Here is a 23,059-nt window from a genome sequence, read left to right as displayed (position 1 = left end):
TCTTCAAATTTCACACATCCTAATATTTGAATTAACCCATGGTCTGGTGTGAAGTGGGAATACATCGGTCCACTCCTTCTGGTACCTCCCCCACAAAATATTGAAATTTTGAGTATCCATGAAGCTCATAAAACGCCAAATGAACATCCTATTCCATTTAGACTTGGCACATCTGTCGAAATATTTATATCATATTTTTGGGTCCGATAGAAAATGGGCGATATTGGCCCATTCCTTCGGGATCTGCTCCATAGAGGGTCAAACGTTTGAATAATCTTAACACTAGTCAAAATATATTTACATAATCGAACATACGCTGAGGGTATATATCTGGCGGCAATACCGACTGATACTTTTTAACTTGTTTTTAAAGATGTTTTATCTATATTTATCTTATGTAGAAGTCTATAGCTTATGCAGAAGTTTAAAATTATGTATGAGGACTACAGAAGAGCCTTCCATAAGAAAAATATTTCGTAAGGGTTCTACAAATTAAAGGGTCTTCTATCCCCAAAAGTTCAATTCATTTATTGAATAACTTATTGAGATTTTTTTCAAACCATTTAGGCTAGCTCATTAAATAATAATTTCTTGTTTTTTTTCCTTTCTTTGTCCTCTATTCCAATTTCACACCCTTCCAGGAAGCTATGCAATCAATTGCTTTGGTTACCAAAGAACCACACGTTTTACCACCTGCCAGCGAGGAATTAATACATGATGCCAAGGCATCCATTACACTATATCCCGAATCGCCCAGCACTAGTGGCGGTGGGGGAGGTTCACTATCGCAAGGAGGTTGTTCCAATTCATTGGGTTCGCGCAAATCGTCGGTGTGTTCAATTAGTTCCATGAACAGCAGTGGTTCGAGTAATTCACCCGGTCATCCACACTATCAGAGGTCATTGTCGCAGGTAAGTAGTGGAGATTCTTTTATATTTTATTATGAATTATTTCAAGTTCACCACACTGCCAATTGTTTTTATTTCTATGTTTTGTTTTTATTGTTTTTTTTATAGTACATTTCACCATCAATGCGCTTAAAACCTGGTGAATCCAGTGATAGTGGCTTTTGTTCATCGCCAGCCTTGACAACACAGGTTTTTATTTTTCTTTGTTTTTATGATTTCTTTCTTTTGCTTTCCATCACCCAACACCATCACTTCTTTGCATTTTTTATTTTCAAATCACTCATTTTTGTACATTTTCCTCTTCTAGGCCTCTTCTATTGCCAATCCTTCACACGCTGTCACCACCTGGCCCACACATTCACAGGACGCCGTTGACCTAGCACCCAATGCCACAGATCGTCCACACACAATATCTTCGGCCTATGAAAAGGGTCATCAAAGACCACCCTTGACCGTCTATACTTTTCAAAATCCCGAAACTATACACGAGGGGGGTATTGGTGGTAATGCAAATGGTAGTGGTGGCACTAATTCTGGACAAAATACACCATCGACACAAAAATCACCGGGTGGTGCATTAAATCGCCCGCCACTGCCAGTGGTAAGTTTTATATATCTCATAAATGAAAGTGGTTATAAGGAAGTGGAAGTGGATAACATTTAAAATTGAAATTTGTCTCCTATAACCGTTTTCATTGCTGTTGTATAAATGTCGTTATATTTTGTTTATATCTCAAAATATTTTCTTGTTGTTGTAAATATGCTTCTGTTTGTCTTGACTTCTCAATGTTTTTTTTTTTTACAATTTTTTTGTGTAAATTTTTGTCTGTCGAAAGAAACCAGCCCATGTGGTAAGTGTTATTCCTTGAATAATTTTTTGCTCCCTGGTTTCTCCAGATACATTGACATTCCCTTAGCCCAAAATAAAGATAATGTTTCATTCGTCATCTCCAGTAGTAATTCTGCTAGTTATAATATCTCATTCAATTGGATGTTCCTTCTAACCCTTTCCTCCGAAAAATACATTTAACTATCTTTCATTTCTCATCAAAAATTCCTTCGATTGTCTAGGTTATGGCTAAATGTATAAAGTAGCACCGATTTCTGTCCATCCAATGGTGGACCCTTTTCAAAAGATCTACCCAGCCCTGCCTATATTATTTACTATTAAATGATTTCTTAAATTTTATTTAATTAATGTTTTTGCTTAGATCCTGAAGGTCTCAAGCTCAAATCTAAATGAGTTTTTAGTTTCCAGGCTAAAATTTGTTTTAGGGTCCATTATACGGGTGAGGTAAAAACCAGTAACAATGTCAAACGCCATAATTTTTACATTTTTTTAATTTTATTGAATGTTCTAGTTCTAGTGGCCACCCGAAGGTGCACATTTTCAGCTGACCTCTTTGGCAAGTAAACACCACCATTTTGTTTGTTTACAAACAGCTGGACAACGAATGTTTTCTCATCGGAGAAAACCAAATTCGGCATTACACCACTTTCGGCGAGCGAAGCAACTCTTTAGCTCTTTTGAGTCCTTTTCTCTTCCAGTTGCGGTATAAGTTCTTGCACTTTTTGAAATTTTAATGGCTTTACCCCGAGCTAATTTTTCAATACTTTTTGAATGGAATATTGCGATATTTTCAGCTCACGAGCCATTTTCGGCCACTCTAAGATATAGGCTTTAAATTTGATACAGGTCTATAGGTTACATGTAGAAACATTTGTACAAAATATGGGTCATGTCGGACCACGTTTTGGGATAGTCCCCATATAAGGGTATACCCCGATTTCAAGTAATTGGGTCACGTTTTGGTATAACCATCATATGAAGGTATCCCCTCATTTCAGCCATTTCCGGGGTCTTGGCCACATATTTCAATTGATTTTGCTCTTATTTGGCATCTTGCTACAGGCGCAGAAACCCTTTTCGCAAAATCTGTTTAATGTAGATCAAAGTTTCGAAGCAGCGCCCATATATAAGGTTCCTACTGATTTTACGTGTTCCGAGGGTGTTGACCTCATTTTTCAATCGATTTGGTTAAAAATTTGTATAGAGGTAGAGGGATATAGAACCATCTCAAAGAAAATATTTTGGCAGAGACCCCATATAACGCTTCCTCCCAGGACCACGTTTCCAGCCAATATTGTTGGTTGAGAAATATTGGGGGTTGAGAAATTCCAAGTGGAGGTAATAGCATTGGATAAAAACAGCAAATCTTCCGAAAGGTTTTGAATTCTGAGATCTTGTTAAGTTTAATAAACCCTTAAAATTTAATTCTCACTTATTTCAGCTGTGGTGATTTCTTAAGAAACTCCCCACAAGTAAATGTTGATCCAAAATCATAAGAAACTTACCAAAATGTTTACATATAAAAACCAAAAAATGTCGTCATTATAAGAATATTATATTTAAAAAGTTATTCGGTCGTGGTCAATTTCTCTGGAAACTCAAACCCATGTATTTTAATGCGAATTCACCAAAAATTGAGTTTTTGTTTACCGAAATGTATATTAATATTCTAAAACTAATATTTGTTGGAAGTGGTGACATAAATAATGTCCATCGAAAATCATAAATAACTTATATTTATTATTTAAAAACGGTCCAGAATTTAAAAATAAGTCTTTTCGGACATTGTGAAATTTTAAAGAAACTCGCCACATTATATTTTTTTATAAATTTAGTCATATATTTACATTTAAACTAAAAATGATTTCGATCACAATACCAACATTCTGATAATACTTTATTTTAATAATGTCATATTTCGGACGTGGTGAATTTCTCTGAAAATCACCATCCTTGAATATTACTAGAAATTTACAACAAATGTGTTGTCATTACCCAAATATATGTTTATTTTTAAATTAATTTTATTGGGTTCAAAATCGATCTGGAGGTTAAAACTAACGTTTTTTTGTCATTGTGAATTTGTCAATAAAATCCTCAAACGTGAATTTCCATCGAAAAATGGTCTTTTGACCAAAAATATCATACATACTGGGCAATCGAGGAATAAAAATACGTTTTTAATAATTTTAATGGACTAATAATTTTAATGGAATTTCTCAAGAAACTCACCACACCATTTTTTGGTGAAAATCTAGAAGAAATAATTTTGCATTATTAAAAAATTAATTTGGAGCACATTTTCAATACTTTTGTGGAACTTTTTATTAAAACAAGTTCTAGAACATGTCTTAGCCGCTATTTGAATAAATTTTCTTTTTTCTACAAAAATTAATTTATCCCAGTTGTTTTTAAAAAAAGCTTTGGCATCTGAAATTGGTCTTTACAAAATTGCGATAAAGATTATTTTGTGCTGTCGTATTATTCCATCCACTCTTTCCTTTGTGTTTGTTTCAAGCTAGCTTTTAATTCTGTTCTTTTGTAATCGATTATTATGTCATATTTTCCGGTACCAAATTATTCGCTTTACATCAATGATACTTTTGAAACTTGATGTCATCATGTTCTTATATTCATTCTCAATTAGTGGATTTGGACCCTTGTTATCTTTGATCTTTGCACAAACATATATATTTTTTTTAAATTTCAAATCATCGAAATCCTCCTCTACTTTGGTCATAATTGCCATGAATCACTTTTAATACAATTTCCATTTTAATTTCTTTTTTACAGCGTTGCTCCTCGTTGGAACGTCCCTTGGTGGCCAGCAACAATCGTGGCAATGGTCCAAATATTATGCAACGTCAGTGTCCATCACCGATACCGGCTCATGTAACCAAAGGTATGTTGTCGACGGAAATCATCATGGCGTCACTAAACTAATTAAAAAAAAAGTAAACCCACCCACCTTAGCCTTATTGTCCTTGGTCCGTCCTTCCCCCTGTTATCACCCACACCCTTACACACCCACTGTAATTTAATTTCCTTCCACCAAGTGTTTTTTCTTTTAAATTTCCTGCTGAGAAATACAATTCCTATCATTTTTTATTTAATTAATTAAGCTCAACAATTTCAACTAATTGTGCTAATTTTTTTCAATATGCTTTTTTATTTTTTTCTATGTCCCATCAAATAAAAAAACAAAAAAATAAAACAACTACAACTACCACCCATCACCTCCTACTGCTGCTGCTGATTTATGTGTCTAATTAACCAACAACCAATCAAAACTGGCAACAAAACAAAACAAAAAATGCTACAACAATAATTTTTGGTGTAAATTATGTCCTTGTTTTTGTTTTCTTTTGTTTGAAAATGGAAATACTTCTTTTTGATGAAAACAACTACAACAACAAAATTGGATTTTTTTTCCTTTGCATGACCCCCAATTTTTTATGTTTCCTTTAAAAAAATTTCTTTTGTTACACTTTCAAATTGCAAACACTATCACAATTATATATGTATATACTATATATATCATACAAATACAAATGCTTTTGAGAGTAGAGCTAGCAGCCCATCTTGCTCAGCAACAACATATGCAGCAGCAACAACAGCAATCCCAGCAACAGGCCACAGCAGCCCAGCAATTGCAGCAGCAGCAAAGCTCCCCGCCCACCTATGTTAATATGTCGGAATTGGCCAATATGGCAGCCATGAAGCAACAGCAGCAACAGCAATCATCTTCCTCATCATCACCCCCAACATCAACCGTACACCAAAATCAACAACAACAGCAACATCAGCAGCAGGCTGTGTTACAACAACAACATTCAATTGACTCCATATCATCCATACACTCCAACGACTCAAATCAATCGGCGGCCCTGCAACAACAACAACACCAACAACCGAACACACCACAACACCCAACTAGCCAACAAACACCACCACCCATACACCAACATCCAACCACAACACAACGTTCCCAATCCTCTAGCTCGATGACACCATCGCTACATTCACACCCATCCATTGACTCCACTTCGTTGGCCACACCATCCATTGGACAGACTCCAACCCATTCGAGTGGCAGCTCAACACCCCAAAATCATTATTCACCACTGCTCAATAATTCCCTGTCGTCAACGGCCGCCGGTACACCCAGTGGTTCCAGTATTGCCAGCGGTAATATGTCTCTCAGCGGTGGAGCCACCAGCACTGGGGCCATAATTGCCGGCAATGGTTCGGGTAACAATAGTTTTGTCTATAACGTTTGTTCGCCCACACCTCCGCTTAGCGCCAATTCCTCGCAAGCTAGCGATATTTTGAAAATAACCGAAAATGAAGGCAATGGTATGGCAATACAACATCAGCAGTCCCGACCGGAAACGGCTCCATCGTCCCCACCCACAGCAGCAACAACAACTAATAACAATAGTAGCAATAGTATTAGTGAAACCAATACAGCCCAAACACAGTCTCAGCCACCATTAAATGCTAACACCATTAACACCAGCTCTTCTTCTTCATCCACCAAAACAAATTCTCAAGATAATTCTAATTCCAATTCAGCCAATATCAATGATGCTGACACCTTGTCCTCTTCCACCTCCTCCTCGGGGGCTGTCGTCGAGAATGATGAACGTTCTCGGGCATCGGTGTTGCAAAAAGCTTCCATGTTTGAAAAACAAGCTGCCGCTGCCAAAAATACACCAATTCCTTCATCATCATCGTCGTCTGCGTCTGCTGGTGCTGCAGGTGCACGTCATTCGCCGATTGAGGCTGGTATTTATGGCACACGCACTGCCATCACCACAAACAATCATCATCATCACTCAGCACAACAGACAGCACAGCCAATTGATCCTCAGGATGTGGGTAAGTAATTTGAAAAGTTAAATGCATTTTTATTTCTATCGAATATAACATTCTATGGTCCCACCCGACCGCCTCTCACTAACTATATAGCTATCATCTAGAGACTCCCTCATCATATGTCTTACACCTGATATCCTCTTTGTTAGATTGTTACATAGATGGAACTTGTAGAAGAACATGTGTTTTTTTTTTATTTCGAATTATTTTTTGAATTCGCTTCTTTTTTGTCGTTTGTACTCAATTCCGTGCATGCCGATGAGTGAGGTTAGTTTCGGGATAATTTTGTTGTAAAATATTCATATTCAAGTTTTTTTGCGTGAAATAGATAGGCGAATGAGGCATAGAATAGACAGATATGACCATTGGGACTCATTTCCCTCACTAAACATCGACTAGACAATGGTTCAAAAGTAAAAAAATATGAAATTTTGTCTGTGGTGAATTTCTTAAAAAAACTCACCACACCAATTTTATTCATTTAAATTGTACAGAATTTAATATTGTATTATGTCGAAATAATTTGCACCACATTTGCCATAATTTTGTAGATGCATTTTATTCTAAAATAGGATTTTAGCAAGGTTTTAACGAAAGAGTTCAAAAACGAGTCCAAATAAATAGTCAAAATGTTGTGTTACAAAAATTTATTTGGCTAAAAAAGGTTTCTAGATTCCAAAATTGTAAAATTATGGTCGTGGTGAATTTCTACTAAAACTCACCACAGCCACATTTAAGGATATGATCATCAATTTTGAATTTTTGTATTACTTAAAAATGGTTTCGGTTACTTTATCATCTCAAAAACGGTGTCTTTGACAAGAAGTGGCATTGAAATTGGTCAATAGGATTGTGGAAATGCAGTTTTGTTCCTTTTATTGCACTAAAGGATACCTCTATAGCTTAGAACCAGCATTTTAATTTCACTGATTTTGAATTTTTATATTACTCAAAAATTATTTGGGAAACTTTATCACCCGAAAAACTGTATTTCTGATTTAAAGATATGTTGGACCTCTATTACACCTCCAAAACAGGTTTTGGCCACAGATTTCATGAAATTATCCAATAGAGTGATGGAAATGCTGACTTTTTCAATTTTATTTAACTAAACACTACCTTTAGAGTTCTAAGCTAAGTTTTTTTTTTTTTTTTGATATTTATAGTATCGACACTTAAATGAAGTTATTTTAATTGCCATTGCAAATAGCACCGGATTCAGCTTGTGCCCTTTAAAAATATTGTATTTCATTGGGTATAGATTTTTTCAGAATTAATAACCAGCGTTCCTTGTTCCAGAATGACTCGGAATCATTAAAATAAATGCATAAGTATCCAAATCTGCAATATTTAGGGTGTGGTGAGTTTTTCAAGAAACTCACCTCACATGGTTTTTTCACGAAAATTAGCGCTTTTTACATTTTTTCACATGGAAAACTCATTATCAGGATCGTAGTTGTTCTAACGTCCTTGGCATCTTGTCAGATTTTACATTTAGAGCACATGTTAAACAAATTGCTTCAGATTTGTATTAAATTTATGTTTAAATTTTGTTTTGCAATGGAGATATTGCACAGAGAATTATTCCTTTGACATTAGTGCTCAAAATAAACATTTTGGAGTCTGAAAGTTCAATTTGGAGGCTGTGGTGAGTTTCCTGAAAAAATTGAGATTTCGCGGAAAACAGCTTATTTTACATTCTCCCATAAAGGAAAATTGTTTTGGAATCGCTTTCGATCAAATTGGATTAAAAATTTGTCAACATTTCTTTCGAAAAAAATTATGAATTGAACTAAATTTCATAAAATAGCTTTTGATTTCTTAAGAAAAATAGCCTAGGTTTTTCAGTAAGCAAAATTTCCATAATTTTATAGAATAATTTTAAATGAATCCACCATTTTCCCAATCCATCCATGTTCACCTCTCGAATAAACCCTCCCACCATTCCCGTATTATGTTTTTTTCATGTTTTGTTTTTTGACTAAACGATTTTGTTTTCTTTATTTTTCTTTCGTCTTTCTCTCTCTTCCCTTTACCTCCCCCGTTATGGTTTTTCCCACTTTATGTTTTTGTTTGCTACAACAACTACAACAACAAAAACCATCAACATACAACAATATATCAACATTATTTTGAAACAAATCAATATTTTATATTTAAAACCCCGAATACCAAACAATATCTATATATGTCTACACCTTTGTTGTAAATATGGCACCATCAATCAATCAATCAACCACCACTACAACGATAATTGCAACAACAACAACAACAACAATTATATAAATATACATATTGCACAAATCTTCCCTTCTTCCTCCCAAACAAAAAAATAAAACAAACTCTCTATACAAAACACAACACCCTATGCCAATTTTATAAAAAATGCCATGGCATTATCCACCATTCAACACCACTACCCTATACAATTCTATAGACAAATGTTTCGAAGATTCTTTACAAGAATTAAATAATTTAATTGGCGAATTAGATTCTTTTCAACGTGAAATAGATGCCAGCAAAGAGCAGCAAAAACAGCAGCAGCAACAATCTTCCGCCTCACCTCAGCAGCTGCAGAAAAATGTCAAGAATCTTTTCGATGGCGGCCTGGATGCCTTCAATTGCAACGAAACAATGACAATAATAACTGACGATACCACCACCACCATAATCTGTGAGTCGCAACACCAACACATGCATCACCACCCCAGCGGCGATAAGGATTTCTGTACGGCCAGCAATCAAACCAACAGCAGTGGTTGTGGAACGGATATATCGGATACAACCTCAGAGGATTGTAATGCCGATACCCGTTCGTTGACCAGTCAAACGGGTGGTGTGGTGTTGAAAACGAATTTGAAAAGTTTATCGGGAGGTGCCTATAACAGCGATTCGGAACTGAGCCGTTGTTATGTCAGTGAGACCAGTTCCATAATGGGCGGTGCCGGGGATGGCTATGAAAATCCCACTTTTGCCCATTTTGCTGTGTCCTCGACATCGGGATCTCAGTGTTACGATGACAATCGTTCCGATACCATATCACTGCAGCGGCATGGCATTTATGGTGATAATCTAAGTGATAGCGGCAGCAATGTCGTGGTTATCTATGATCACCAACCACCCATGACGCCGGACATAGATTATGCCAAACAAAATTCGGAAATTGTCATGTTGCGCACCAAACCCCAACAATACCCCCTGGGAGGACAATACGATCAACAGGAGATGAGGGAATTGCAACAGTTGCCAGCCAACCTGACCGAGTTGCCTTTGTCGCCCACAGACTCACCCGATCATCATCCGCAGCATGTGGCCACGGTACAGCCGGCCAAACAGCGTCTTTCATCGTTCCGGGCATCCAGCGAACAGTTGCAGTTACTGAATAGCCCCTCGACGCCGACATCAACAAAAGGTATGAATACAAATTTTAATGGTAATGGTAGTAGTTGTGACAACAACAACAAAAATATGAGAAAACATTTGAGCCATGGTGATAATGTTCGAAATGTTGCAGCCCTGGCAACAACAACAACAGCAGCACCAGCGGTCACAACGGTGACACCACCCACTGTGGCCATCGGTGGTGATGGCATAATGCGTAAGAAATTGCCACCAAAACCTCCAAGTTTATCGGTGTTTCAAGGTAATGACCACCAGGCTCAACAGCACAACAACACCAATAGCAACAACAACAACAGTAGTAATCGCCGTAGCTTAAAACTGGTAGCACCGCCAAGTGCGGTGAAATTAGATTTCAAAAGTGATTTAGAGGCTAAAATCTTGAAACAAAAAGAAAAACTTAAGAAGCAGCAACAACAACAGCAACAGGTTCAACACCCACAACAGTCCAACACCATAAGCACGACAACAACAGCAACAACAACATTACCATCATCACCTTCTCAAGCCAACTCCTCCCAGCCAACCAATTGTGTGGGCAACAACAACCCCAACAGTCATCATCACCACCACAGTATTAATTGTAATTCCAATTGTCCCACAACTATAAAGAGTAGTCCAAAATCATCTGGGGAACCTTCATGCTCGTCCTCGACCTCATCAAATTCATCATCTGTGTATGCTAGCAGTAGCAATTCATTATCATCCAGTTCATCTCATCACCACCACCAACATCATCATCATCAATCTCACATGTCTATGAATACCTCCACTCATATTTATTCCAAATCGCCTTTAACAGCTTTGTCGTCGTCGTCATCATCATCACCATCGTCGAAAGCCTCGTCAGTACCATCACAGTCATCATCCAGTTCTGCTCGTTCCTCGCCATCATTAAATGTTGTTCAACCACCACTACCACCACCTCCCACATCAGCATCCCAAAAACCTGCCGATAGTGTAGCATCATCATCATCATCTTGTTCTTCTTCTATGTTGTGTAATAATACATCCCCTGTTGTTCCATCCACATTAGCCAATGTCGCCAAGCCGAGCATTACGCCCAGACCAGCCTCATTATCTTCGGGTTTGTGTTTATTTTTGTCATTCATTCCATATGTTTTGGTTTTTGTGTTTTGATTTTTTATTTGTTTGTTTGTGTTGGTCTTCGTTTTGTCTTAAAAAATATATATTTTTGGTTTTTGTTCCTAATAATTCTCGTTTACTTGAAATTTTTTCTTCTATAACAATTTTTTGATCAATTATGGTGATCAAGAACTTACCTGATTTGGTTTTGGGCAAATAATTCTCATTTGGTTAAAGAGAACATTTTTGTTGAAGGAAGGGACTTTTTCCCTCCTCACCTAACTGGTCCGTCTCTCTCAACCATGGTGTTTGGCTTTCCTAACCTCCTTAGTATATTGTGTACTCGTTTTAATCCATACCCTTTTTCTAACCTGCTAACCTGGTGCAATGTCCTATAACCCTGTATGTTCGATATACGTTATCAATATGTTTTCTAAACAATTTTCCTCTTCCATACGTTCCCTCTAAGTGTTTACATATCATCAGCTTTTTTATCATCAATTACTCAATTGACATCCATTCAAAACACGCACACACACACACACACACAACATTCATTACATATTCCCAGCAGCTACACATGAATGCATATTAATTAAACTAAATTAAATACACTATGTACACATAACACATTTGTATAATAACAAAAAACAACGAATGAACGTAAAAAGAAATCAATATATCAGATACCACCAACTAACTGTGTAAGTGTGTGTATGTGTGTAAATATGCTGTACGTGTATGTGATGAAGTGTGTGCTAATCATCATCATTCACTTGAAATAAAAAGTGAATATTTAAAAAAAAACGACTGCAACGTATGCATATCAAATAATCTCTACAACAAGCCTATTTGTCTCTTCTACAGCCTGTTAATCTCTTCCTAAACAACAACAAATAACATCATGATTTTAATCAATAAGCTATTGCATAAAAAGCAAATAAACATTAAAAGATTGCGAGAAAATTCCTAACAAATTATGTCATGGTTATAATTGCTTAACAACTAATATGAAATGCATTGGGAATATCAAGTAAAAATCAATTTTATATTTTAGAAGGAAACATGGTCACAGTGCTACCAAAAATATTTTTATATACTTTTTACAAGTCTTTAAATCTTCTAGTTATGTAATCAAAAAAATTTGGAGTGTGGTGAGTTTGTCAAGAAATTCACCACGTCTCAAAAATTGCTATTTTCTGAAATTTCAATGTTATACTATAGTTTAAAAATAATTTTAAACAATTTTTAATAATAATATTCCGAAAAAATAGCTTTTAAATCAAATTATGGTATTTTTAGATGAAACCTTGGGTCACACATTTACCAAAAGATATTTTTAAGATATTTCATTAATGATTGAAGTTTTTTGTTTTAACATACGAAATGTTTGGAGTGTGGTGAATTTTTGAAGAAATTCACCACACCCCAAAATATGGCCAGTTCTTAATTTAAAAGGTTTTACAATACATAAAAAATAATTTGAGGCAGTTTTGAATACTAATACTCCTTGAAATTAACTTTAGATTGTAAATTATAACATATTTTAGGTGAAATCCTGGGCAAACATTTACCAAAATTTTTTTATAATTGTTTTATTAGCTATTTAAGTCTTTAAGAAATTCACCATGCCTCCAAAAATGGCCTGTGGTGACAGTAAAAGGTTTTGCAAGAACTGAAAAATAATTGATGACTATTGTGAATACTAATATTCTGTTAAATTAGTTTTAAACTTAAAATTTTAGAATATTTTGCAGTGAAATCTTGTTTAAATATTTACCGTATACATTTTTATGTATTATATTTAAATCGTTATTTTTAAAATCAAAATTTTTTGTGAAATTATAATTTAAAAAAATAAAAGTAATTTAAACCGCCTTCAGATACCAATGCTCCTAGAAATTGGTTTTCAACCGAAAACTATAACATAATTTTAGGTGAAATTTTCGACAAACATCTGCAACAAATATTTGTATATTGTTTTTATTTATTATTAAAGTTTTAAATATCAAAATCCAAAATTTTTGGAGTGTGGTGAATTTTTACCGCTCCTCAAAATGTTTGCCAATTTTGAAATTATAGTGTTTTCCATTAAAAGAAAAATAATTTTAGACAGTTTCGAGTTCTAATATTCTTCAAAATTCGTTTAAAACTCAAAGTGTACCATATTTTGAGTGAAAATCAACACACCTCCAAAAATGACTAATAGTGAAATTAAGACAGCTTTGAATAATGAAACTATCTGAAAATTTAGTTTAAATTAAAATTATAGCATATTATTAGGTAAAATAATTATTAAAGTTTTTAATTTCAAAATCATAAAGTTTGTTTAAAAATCCAAAAAAAAAAAATGGAGTGTGGTGAACTTTGTAAGAAATTCACCACACCTCTAAAAATTACTAAGAGTGAAATTAAAATTTTTTACAATTCATGAACAATAATTTAAGACAGTTTTGAATATTAATACTCTTCAAAAACTCATTTTAAATTAAAATTATAGCATATTTTTAGGTAAAATCTTCCACAAAATATAAACAAAAATATTTTTCTACAGTTTTCATTAATTATAAAAGTTTCTTTGATTTCAAAATCATAAATTTTCTTTAAAAATCAGAAAAATTGAGTGTGGTGAACTTTGGAAGAAATTCACCACACCTCTAAAAATGGCTAAGAGTAAAATTAAAGGTTTTTACAATTCATGAAAAATAATTTAAGACAGTTTTGAATACTAATACTTTCCGTAAATTCGTTTTAAAATTAAATTGTAGCATATTTTTAGGTAACATATTTCAGAAAATGTAAACAAAAATATTTTCCAAAGTCTTCATTAATTATTAAAGTATTTAATTTCAAAATCCACAGAAAAAATGTGATTTTTTAAATTTAATCGCCACACTTCAAAAATTGGAATTAATACAAAAATTGTTTTCAATTTAAATTATTTTCCAAAATTCAATCGAAAAATTATTTTTTATTATTTGTTTGATATTTTATATTTTTAATTGAAATATTAGAATATTTAAAAGTTAAATTTTTGAAAAAACCAAAAAATACCAAAAGTATTTTTTATTTTCATTTAATTTATTTTCTCTGAAATGTAAAGTAAGAAATAAAAATAAATAAAAGAAATATTTTTCTCTTCATAAAGAAGCCATAGTTCAAAAACAAATTTCTTCAAGTTAAGTGAATGTTTAAAAATATTTACCACACAATTATTTTTAAATGTATTTTAATTCGTTTGTTTTTTAAAAGGACATATACCAATGCAAATTAATATTTAAGATACCATTACAATAATATTTATACCATGACATAGAAAAAATTTAAGATACCCTTTGACCTACCTTTCAACCATTTAATGTTTATTTCTCCAACTGCGAACGGCATAGTAGCTGTATAACTAAATAACTATGAGAATGAAATATTATGGTGTCTTGTCTTAACATAACGTATTTGCATAGCAAAATCAAATCTAACAGTCACTGCTGTTATTTACCACAATTAAATAATTACAACTAATAATAAAAAAATTTTAACATTAAATTTACAAAAAAGAAAACTTTTACTTATTTCGATTTTTATATTAACTAGGATCGACACGCATTGCCCGGAGATCTTCGGTAAATACTGCCAAACCGCCGCCGCCAATTAGACGCAGCTCATCAGTAACACCTAGTCCAAATACACCAACAACGGTAAGTTTGTATCAATTAAGATATTTTCATTTAAAGCAAAACAATTGACCAATATTTTGAAATCTGATCTGGATTGGTGTAAATAGAACAAAATTCCAAACTTTCCAAAAAAAAATCACAGCCTCACAAAAACTTTATTCTAACACACATAACACACTATTATATTTTTATTTATTGTATTTATTTTTCTTTAATTTATTTTTTTAATTTTTGTGTTCTTTTTTTTAATTTTGTATATCTTTACCTTTTAAACAAAACCCCCTCCACAATAATAGCCAACAAATGCGAGTACCACAAATCTATTACACCAACAAGCGCACTCCTTGAATACTTCTACCGAAAATTTACCACCACCCCCGGCATATCTTCTGGATGGACGTCAAACGACAATGCTAACAAATAATCATCAACAACCACCGCCACCACCGGTTGGTATGCCCAACTCTTCGTTAAAGGTTTCGGATACGGTAAAAGCTTTATCGGCTGGCCTGAGACATCAGCCAGCCTCACCACAGACACTAAGGCGTCTGCAACAGCAGCAACAGGCACAACAAATGGCCACATCTCCACCACCACCAGTTTTGCCAAGTGCAACACAATCCATGTTACAGGTGAGGTGGCATTATGCCCCATAGAATTAGCATCAACGCTTGGAATGGATTGTAAAAAGCTTTTCTTTAGTGAAAAATCTGGTGAAAAGTTTTTAAAAAAATTTAAAAGTTTTCCTTTTCAGTTCATTTAAATCATTAGTTGAAGCTGTTTTTTTAGCAATACATATTTATATCATTTCATTATATCCTACTTTTATGGTACTGTACTTTATTTATCATTTCATTTACTTTCTTCTTTTTATTCTTTTATGGCTTTGATTTCATCTCTACACAACACCACCACCATCATCACCATCAACACCACGAAAAATTACACCAACCCCACCTATTTAAATACTATCGCAACTTCCACACACAGACTCCCCTCAATCACTATCATCATGATCTATATTCACCCATTCTAACAACACCCTCTTCTCCCATCATTTTGCCCATGCATGATGAGCCCGAATACGATGCTTATTATAACACTTATGTTGAAGTGCCATCATTTGATGCTATACCATCTAATGCTATAACCGCAAATATTACCTCAACCTTGTCCAGTAATACAATTCCGAAAATTTACCCACAGCAACCGAGACAATATCACCATCAATATACCAAATCGTCGCCGGTGCTTTTGTCGCCCACATCCAACAAAAAATCTCGTACGCCCACACCCCCAACACCGCCACCCTTAAATCGTTCTTTAATCGTTACCGATTTGGATGAAACACCACCACCTTTGCCACCACCCAATCCACCAAATCAACAACAGCAACACTATTCCACAAATCACCACAACCACCAACAACAATCCCCACAGCTACGCTATCACCAGCAACAGCAGCCGCAACCCCATCAGTTGCCATCGAATCAACAACAAATGCCGCAACATAGCTATTATGATAACAATGGTGAAACCGTTTACGGTTCAAAATCACCAACTGTAAGTGAAGTGCTAGAATTTTCCAACTGGAAATAAAAATGAGTTCATGTCCCACGAAAATTAACCTCAAAACTAACAAAATCATAATATTTTGGTCACTAATATCCTGTATTTTTGTCGCCCTGCAATATTAAGGGTGTGGTGAATTTAACTTTGTATTCATCACACCAACGTTTTTGCACTAGAGTCTAAAATTTCCATAAAAAACTTAATTGACCAAACTTCAACGATTTCTGGCGAGACGTGGTTTTCAGCCATTACCCATTACCCATTACACTTAAAAAATGTAGGCATCTTACGAAAAAGAAGCTACAAGAGCGGACTGAAATTTTTAATGAAAAAAAATTAAATTTGAGATGGTAAATGTGACAAAGATGTTTATGTCAAAATCGGAGAACGTATTTGCCAGCGAACGTAATACATTTCAGTGTGTGTGCATTTTAGCTCAAAAATTCAATTTTCGATGAAAATAACTAGGTATCAAGTGGCAGAATTAACCCCTGCCCTCATTTTAAAAGTATTTTGGGATACGATATTCTGCAGTCACTTTACCCGGTGGCACTGGTCCATTGTGATACATTCTGGAAAATAATGATATTTGAGTCAATTCCAGACCACCCATCAAGTAAAAGAAACCCTTGCGGCCCAAACAAACAAATTTTTATACCCTACACCACAAGTTGGTCAGGGTATTATGTCTTTGTGCATTTTTTGTAACAGGCAAAAGGACACGAGAATGTGATTTGCATAGAATCACATTCTGAGTCCATTTATGCCTGTCCGTCCGTCTGTATGTCAATGTATTTTTGTTAACAAAGTACAGCTCGCACTTATTGCCCGATCCAGATGAAATTTCGCACAAATCATTCTATATTTGATCTATATTTGGCCCAAGGACGAACCCTATTGAAATAGGAGAAAATCGGTAAAAATTTAGATATAGCTCCCATATATATCTTCGTCCGATTTCCCTTTTATTGTGCACCAAACGTGTAATATCAGCTAAAATGGTACGGAATTTTGTATATACGACCAAATTACGCTTGGAAATAAGTATGTCAAATTTGATCGAAATCGGTTCAGAACTAGGAATAGCTCCCTTATAAATTGGTCCTCCGATTTGATATTTTTATCCTCCGTTTATGTCAAATTTGGCGAGAATCGGTTCAGATATAGCTATATGTTGTTATATTTTTTATTTGTTATATGAAGCTCTACTAAATATGCAAAGGGGTGTACGCCCGACATTTAGACTATCTTTACTAGCTCAAAAATGTAATTGTTAATATTTTTATATTGCCACGCCAATTATTTTCTTTCGATAGCAATTTGATCCAATCAATTTTGAGACAGTTGAAGCCTAAATGACAATATCATCCCATCTAAAATTCAAAGTTCTGACCCATTAGCAGTCAGCAATTATCTTCCATTGCTTGTCAAAGAATGAAGAAAGCAAGTCACTCGTCGCAAGAATACTGGTCAGAAGACTCCTATAACCAGTTTCAAACAGTCAACTATTTTCAACGAAACCAGCTGGTTTGACGGACTCAGAGACCTCTAGAGCTACTTTCAGGATTTTGGCCTAAATTTCACCCTGAAAACCCCTGAAATTTGTTTCGAGTTATTTTTAGTGGCGCTGTGACAAAAGGCATCTTGGATCCACTTATACATAAACAGACTGTTCAGGGCATGTTCAGCTCCAATCCCGTCTTCTCTACTTACATTCGGGAAGCAGGAGCTCCAATCCCGTCTACCCTACTTACATTTGGGGAACAGAAGCGGAGCACAATAAGATCCCGTTTTAACCATCTGAAGCTGGTTTTATATATTTTTCTAACAAAGTAGGCGCCAATGAAACTCTATTCAACACAATAATATGCTCTTTTCCAGGTCAGATGGCTAATTTAGGTGTGCTCATGTTGAGTCTGGTAGCTAGGACTGAAAAACCTCTTTGATTTTACTTATTCTGGACAAAATGTATTTTTTCGCAAGCACATGAATTAAAGCAAACTTCCACAAGTCAATGTGATAAGGACCACCGTTACATAATCTCAATGTAAATGTTCGGCTAATTTTGCCTCACTGAGTTCGTAGTAGCTTATCACAATAAAATGTCCCTTTACCCCAAATCAGACGATGATCTAGGATCGTACCGAGGAATTTTCTTTAACACTCCTTTCCATATCAATCCATGCAGCACCATAAGTACCCGTTTCGGCTTGTCAGGTGTTCTTAAAAATTCAAGTTTAAAATGTCGCATCAAAGGGAAAATATAGCTAGGGTTTTTTGGAAGCTATGGCAATATTGAACATTTTTCGAGAGCAGCTATTTTATACGTAGAAAACAAAATCCCAAATTACAGTCAATTTGGTAAAACGTACGATGCTAAACCCTACAAAATACATAAAAAACATTACCAAAATTGTTCTGTTTCAATGTCAAAACAAAAACGAAACAATACGTGAAAAAATAATGCGGACTCTATTTCGCATACTAAGCAGACAGACAAGAAGGAAATTAAAGAAAACCCATCGAGGAGGATATAAAAAACCAACCATTTTAAATATAAAAAATCTCATCGGCATATTAAACATCCATTATTTTGATTGATCCCTGTAAATATCTAAAATTTAATATCCAACTATTCTAAGTGGTGAATAAAGATATCTCTCTCTTACTATACAAAAAAGAGGTCAATATTTTACTCGAAAGTTTTGGAATGAATCTTTTAACACTTAACACACACATGTTGCAATAACCATTTTCCTTTCATATTTTATGTAAATTCCTACACCATTTCAAAATTGTCTAATTAATACGTTTTCCATGGTTTCTTTCTCACTTCCAGTCATTTCGCACTTCATCACCCGGTGGCATCTATGCACAACCGAAAATCCTCAACAATATGTCGAGTTTTCGCACCAACAGCCCCGGACCGAACAATGGTCATCAGACGCCAACATCGACAACACAGTCGCATGTGCCAGCTCAACCAAAAACCAATCCAAATCTTATAGCTCAATTAAATGCACGCCTAAATAGTAAACACCAGAACACCTCAAGCGGCAGCAACAGCAATGAAGCCGCCACAATCTATGGAGTTTCCCAGGCACATACTCGTGAGTCGAGATCTGAAGATATTTACATGCGCAATTATGGACAGCAGCAGCAACCGCAAATGTCGCCTCATGTCTCACAACAGCAGCAAACCTACGACGGTAAATTTATTGAAAATTCTAAATCAAAATTATATGGTAGTTTTAGCACTTCATCATCAGCCAATCAGTTGTCATCTTCATCTACAACTTCATCATCATCATCCAAAACTTTAGTACACCACCAACAGCATCAACAACAGACATCATCGTCCTCTTCATCATCTTCTCATACCAACACCAACGCCACCACACATCTTACAGCCTCGGCTAGTTTTAATGCTTCACCACATTTTCCACTCTCCTCATCGACATCGTCGTTACTTTCCAAAGTCACCTCCTTTGCCAAGGAATCTCATTCGTCTGGCATTTCGGTGAAGGCCAAACACCATACTGCTAGCTCCACCCATGTCTCTTCTAATATGTCTTCTGTAAATACTATAAATTCTTCTACTGCTCAACCCCCGACTTCTGCTTCTTCTCACTATCACCCTCCTATCAACAATTCCTCCAAACAAAATGCAGCCGCTGAAACAAACGCCAATGCCAATATGAATCAAAATCCATATAATTCTTCTCAATATTATGCGCCTAAACACATGACAGCTGCTGGTCACCATCATCAGTCACAAGCATCAGCCACTGCCAATCATCATCAGCAGCAGCAACAGCGACAGCAGCCTTTGTCTCAGTCCCCAGCGCATCAGGCATCCCATTACCAAAGTGGTGGTCATCATCCATCATCACAACAACAGCAGCAGCAACAACATTATACGTGTCCTCCGCCGCTTGAAGATCCACCTCCACCACCAATACATAGCAACAATAACTCGGCCACCATGCCCAAACGTAGTAGCAATCATCATCATCAACATAATCAGCAGCTGCAGCAAGTGCATCCAACATCGAACTTGGCTTCCTATGCAGCGGCTTCATCCTCTGCCACCTTGCCCAGAAATTTGATGCAACAACAACAACGTTTACATCTTCAGCAGCAGCACCAACAACAACAAAGCCATTATGGTACTACCCAAGCAGCCCAACAGCAACAATATCACGCCCCAGCCGCCATATCCGGAGGCCATCAACAGGATCAACAGCGTCCGCAGCAGCAATATCAGGCGCCACAGAATATTAGTCAAAGACCACCCATGCCACTGCCACACCAATCGTCCTCTCAACAGCAACAGCAACAATATCAGGCACCAGCACCACCAGCTGCTTCCACTGGCAGCAATAGGCAAAGGACAATCTCAAGCTCTTCACTGGCATCCAATAAACAGCAACAACAACAGCAGCCGCCGTTGCAACAACCACCAATACCCTCACGCCATTCCAGTGTTCAACAGAAAATTTTCGTAGCCACCAATCCGTTTATACAGACCACAACCATACACTGCCAATCGCCCGGAGGCGCATCATCCGTCCATTCTCAGCCGGCTTCACCGATTTGTAACTCACCTACGCCCTCTTCCATAGCCAGCATTTATGGGACCAGTGGTCGACGCAGCAGTGGCACAGCCACAAGTGGTGGAGGCGGCAACAGTAGCAGCGGCGGCGTCGGTGGTGGCCACTATGATTCTGGTAATGGTGGATCGATATATTACAATCATCATCCTCATCATCACCAGCCGCAAACTACATTCACCACGGCCAACACAAGTGAGATAACGCGTTATGCTATGCCCGAATTATCGTTTTGAGTTGACGTTTGTTTTTCAGTTGTCATTTGACTGCGTTTATTTTGTTCTCAAAATGATTTATTTTCGTTAGATACACATTTGTTATTTTTTGAGATTAAGTTTCTCTCATTCTCTCTCTCTGCGGGAGCGCGAAATGAAGAGAATTGTTCATGATTTATTTCTGCATGCTGCTTTTGTTTTCATGTTCAATTTTTTTGTATCGTTTATTTTGAAGCGTTTTATCGACTGCTGTAAAGGTGCCAAAGACACAAAGGAGCAAAATTAATAACTGCCGCTGCATTTTGTACCAAAAAACACCTGTAAAGAGTCTATAACAAATCTGGCCTGATTTCGCAAAGCAATGCATTTCCTTTCATCTCCTTTCAAATCTTTTCATGTACTCTGTAGATATCTGCCATCATCACCATAAGCACAACTTGAAAAGAATATTTTTAAAATGGTTTTGAATTTATTCTTATTGCACTTCCCTTCAATATTCTTGCTTTTCTAAGATATATTTTCTTTAATTTCCATTAATTTGAGAGTTTGAGTTGAGTTTCTTTCAAAACTCACCACACCTCGAAAAAGAGTAGATATCACTTGAAATGACCTAATGATTGCATTAAAAGCGTAATACACCAGATATGAGTGAAAAATAAATAGTTATAAGTGCTTTCTTTGGAACCTAAAGGTCTAAAAATATTATAAATATTGTTTATGATATATGCAAAGCCTCAGCTTTCATTTGCAATCAATTTTGGACTGTGGTGAATTTGATGAAAAATTCAGCAAACTCCAAAAATTATCATATTTCATTGTATGATTACCACTAATTATATTCACAGTGAAAAAGAATAGATTGGAAAATATAAATATTCCAAATCGACTGCTTCTTATTTAAATATTTCATAACTTGAATGGTAAATTATTTTTCTTAGTTTCAATATTGTCTGCGATCTCCAAATCTGCTTACCTTTTTTTCAGTTTTATTCCAAGAATCAATTTTGTAAATATGTTCTTTTATACTTTATACAATATTTTGTTCCTTGTTTTTTTCCTAACGAAATTCGTTTCCTTTAAGTCTGTATAATAGCACAATAATAATGTTTTGGGTTTTGTTACGTTAATTACTTTTGATTGCCAATTGAGTTTTTGTTTAACACGCCCTTTTTTATATCTCAAATGCCACTTTCTAAACTCAATATTTGTTTTGTTTTTCTTCACCATCTCTACAAATCAATATTTTTAGATTATACCAGCACAAATACTGGTATGACACGAGCCAAAGCAAAAGCTGAATTCTTAGAAAATCTCAATCAAAAATTGGCTAAACAAAGTCTATCAGGTCGAGCCTTTGCTGTACGTAATTTAATTAATAGCAAAGCATTGGTAAGTAAATGATAATTGAACGACGATTATTGCTAGAAATAGTTTTGAAAATTCTATAAATTGGTTGCCGCCATTTAGCAGAGCACGATTTATTGTTCCTATGTAATGTCCCACAGTTTTTATATCCTCTTGTAATTAATTAATATCTAATTTTTGTTTTTCTTCTTTTCTTTTGTTTTTTTATTTCTCCACCATACTTTGAAATGATTTCCCTTTGATTTCTGTGTAAATTATTGTGATTCGTTGTAATGTGTATGAAATATACCCCCACTTCGTATCGTATAATGACTCTTTTACTGTAGATGTATCAAAATACACAGCATCTTAAACGTCCAAGTGCACAATATCGCAATCTTCCTTTAATTGACACAAATTCATCTTCGGCCACTATCTCCGACGAGGCATTATAGACTCCATAATATTGAAAAGTAAAGGTATTTTCTTTTTTGTTTTGATTTTCTTGGTTTATAGCTTG

The 23,059-nt window shown here is 35.4% G+C and overlaps 1 protein-coding gene across 1 annotated transcript in view; it reads left to right on the top strand.

Annotated features, from left to right (window-relative positions):
• LOC101889582 (mucin-5AC) overlaps nucleotides 1–23,059 on the top strand; it is a 247,916-nt gene that overhangs the window by 220,133 nt on the left and 4,724 nt on the right. The window contains exons 8-20 of the mRNA XM_059125759.1: nucleotides 642–911; nucleotides 1,017–1,097; nucleotides 1,216–1,509; nucleotides 1,745–1,759; nucleotides 4,552–4,660; nucleotides 5,326–6,639; nucleotides 9,074–10,048; nucleotides 10,838–11,122; nucleotides 14,713–14,816; nucleotides 15,092–15,427; nucleotides 15,786–16,358; nucleotides 19,207–19,576; nucleotides 22,445–22,584. Of these exons, the coding sequence (XP_058981742.1) occupies nucleotides 642–911; nucleotides 1,017–1,097; nucleotides 1,216–1,509; nucleotides 1,745–1,759; nucleotides 4,552–4,660; nucleotides 5,326–6,639; nucleotides 9,074–10,048; nucleotides 10,838–11,122; nucleotides 14,713–14,816; nucleotides 15,092–15,427; nucleotides 15,786–16,358; nucleotides 19,207–19,576; nucleotides 22,445–22,584 (4,866 nt within the window). The remainder of the gene's footprint in view (nucleotides 1–641; nucleotides 912–1,016; nucleotides 1,098–1,215; nucleotides 1,510–1,744; nucleotides 1,760–4,551; nucleotides 4,661–5,325; nucleotides 6,640–9,073; nucleotides 10,049–10,837; nucleotides 11,123–14,712; nucleotides 14,817–15,091; nucleotides 15,428–15,785; nucleotides 16,359–19,206; nucleotides 19,577–22,444; nucleotides 22,585–23,059) is intronic.

The sequence above is a fragment of the Musca domestica genome, unplaced genomic scaffold (assembly GCF_030504385.1).
Source record: "Musca domestica strain aabys unplaced genomic scaffold, Musca_domestica.polishedcontigs.V.1.1 35, whole genome shotgun sequence".
Lineage (NCBI taxonomy): Eukaryota > Metazoa > Arthropoda > Insecta > Diptera > Muscidae > Musca > Musca domestica.
Note: the sequence above shows the minus strand (reverse complement) of the source record. Positions and strands in the feature narration are given on the sequence as shown.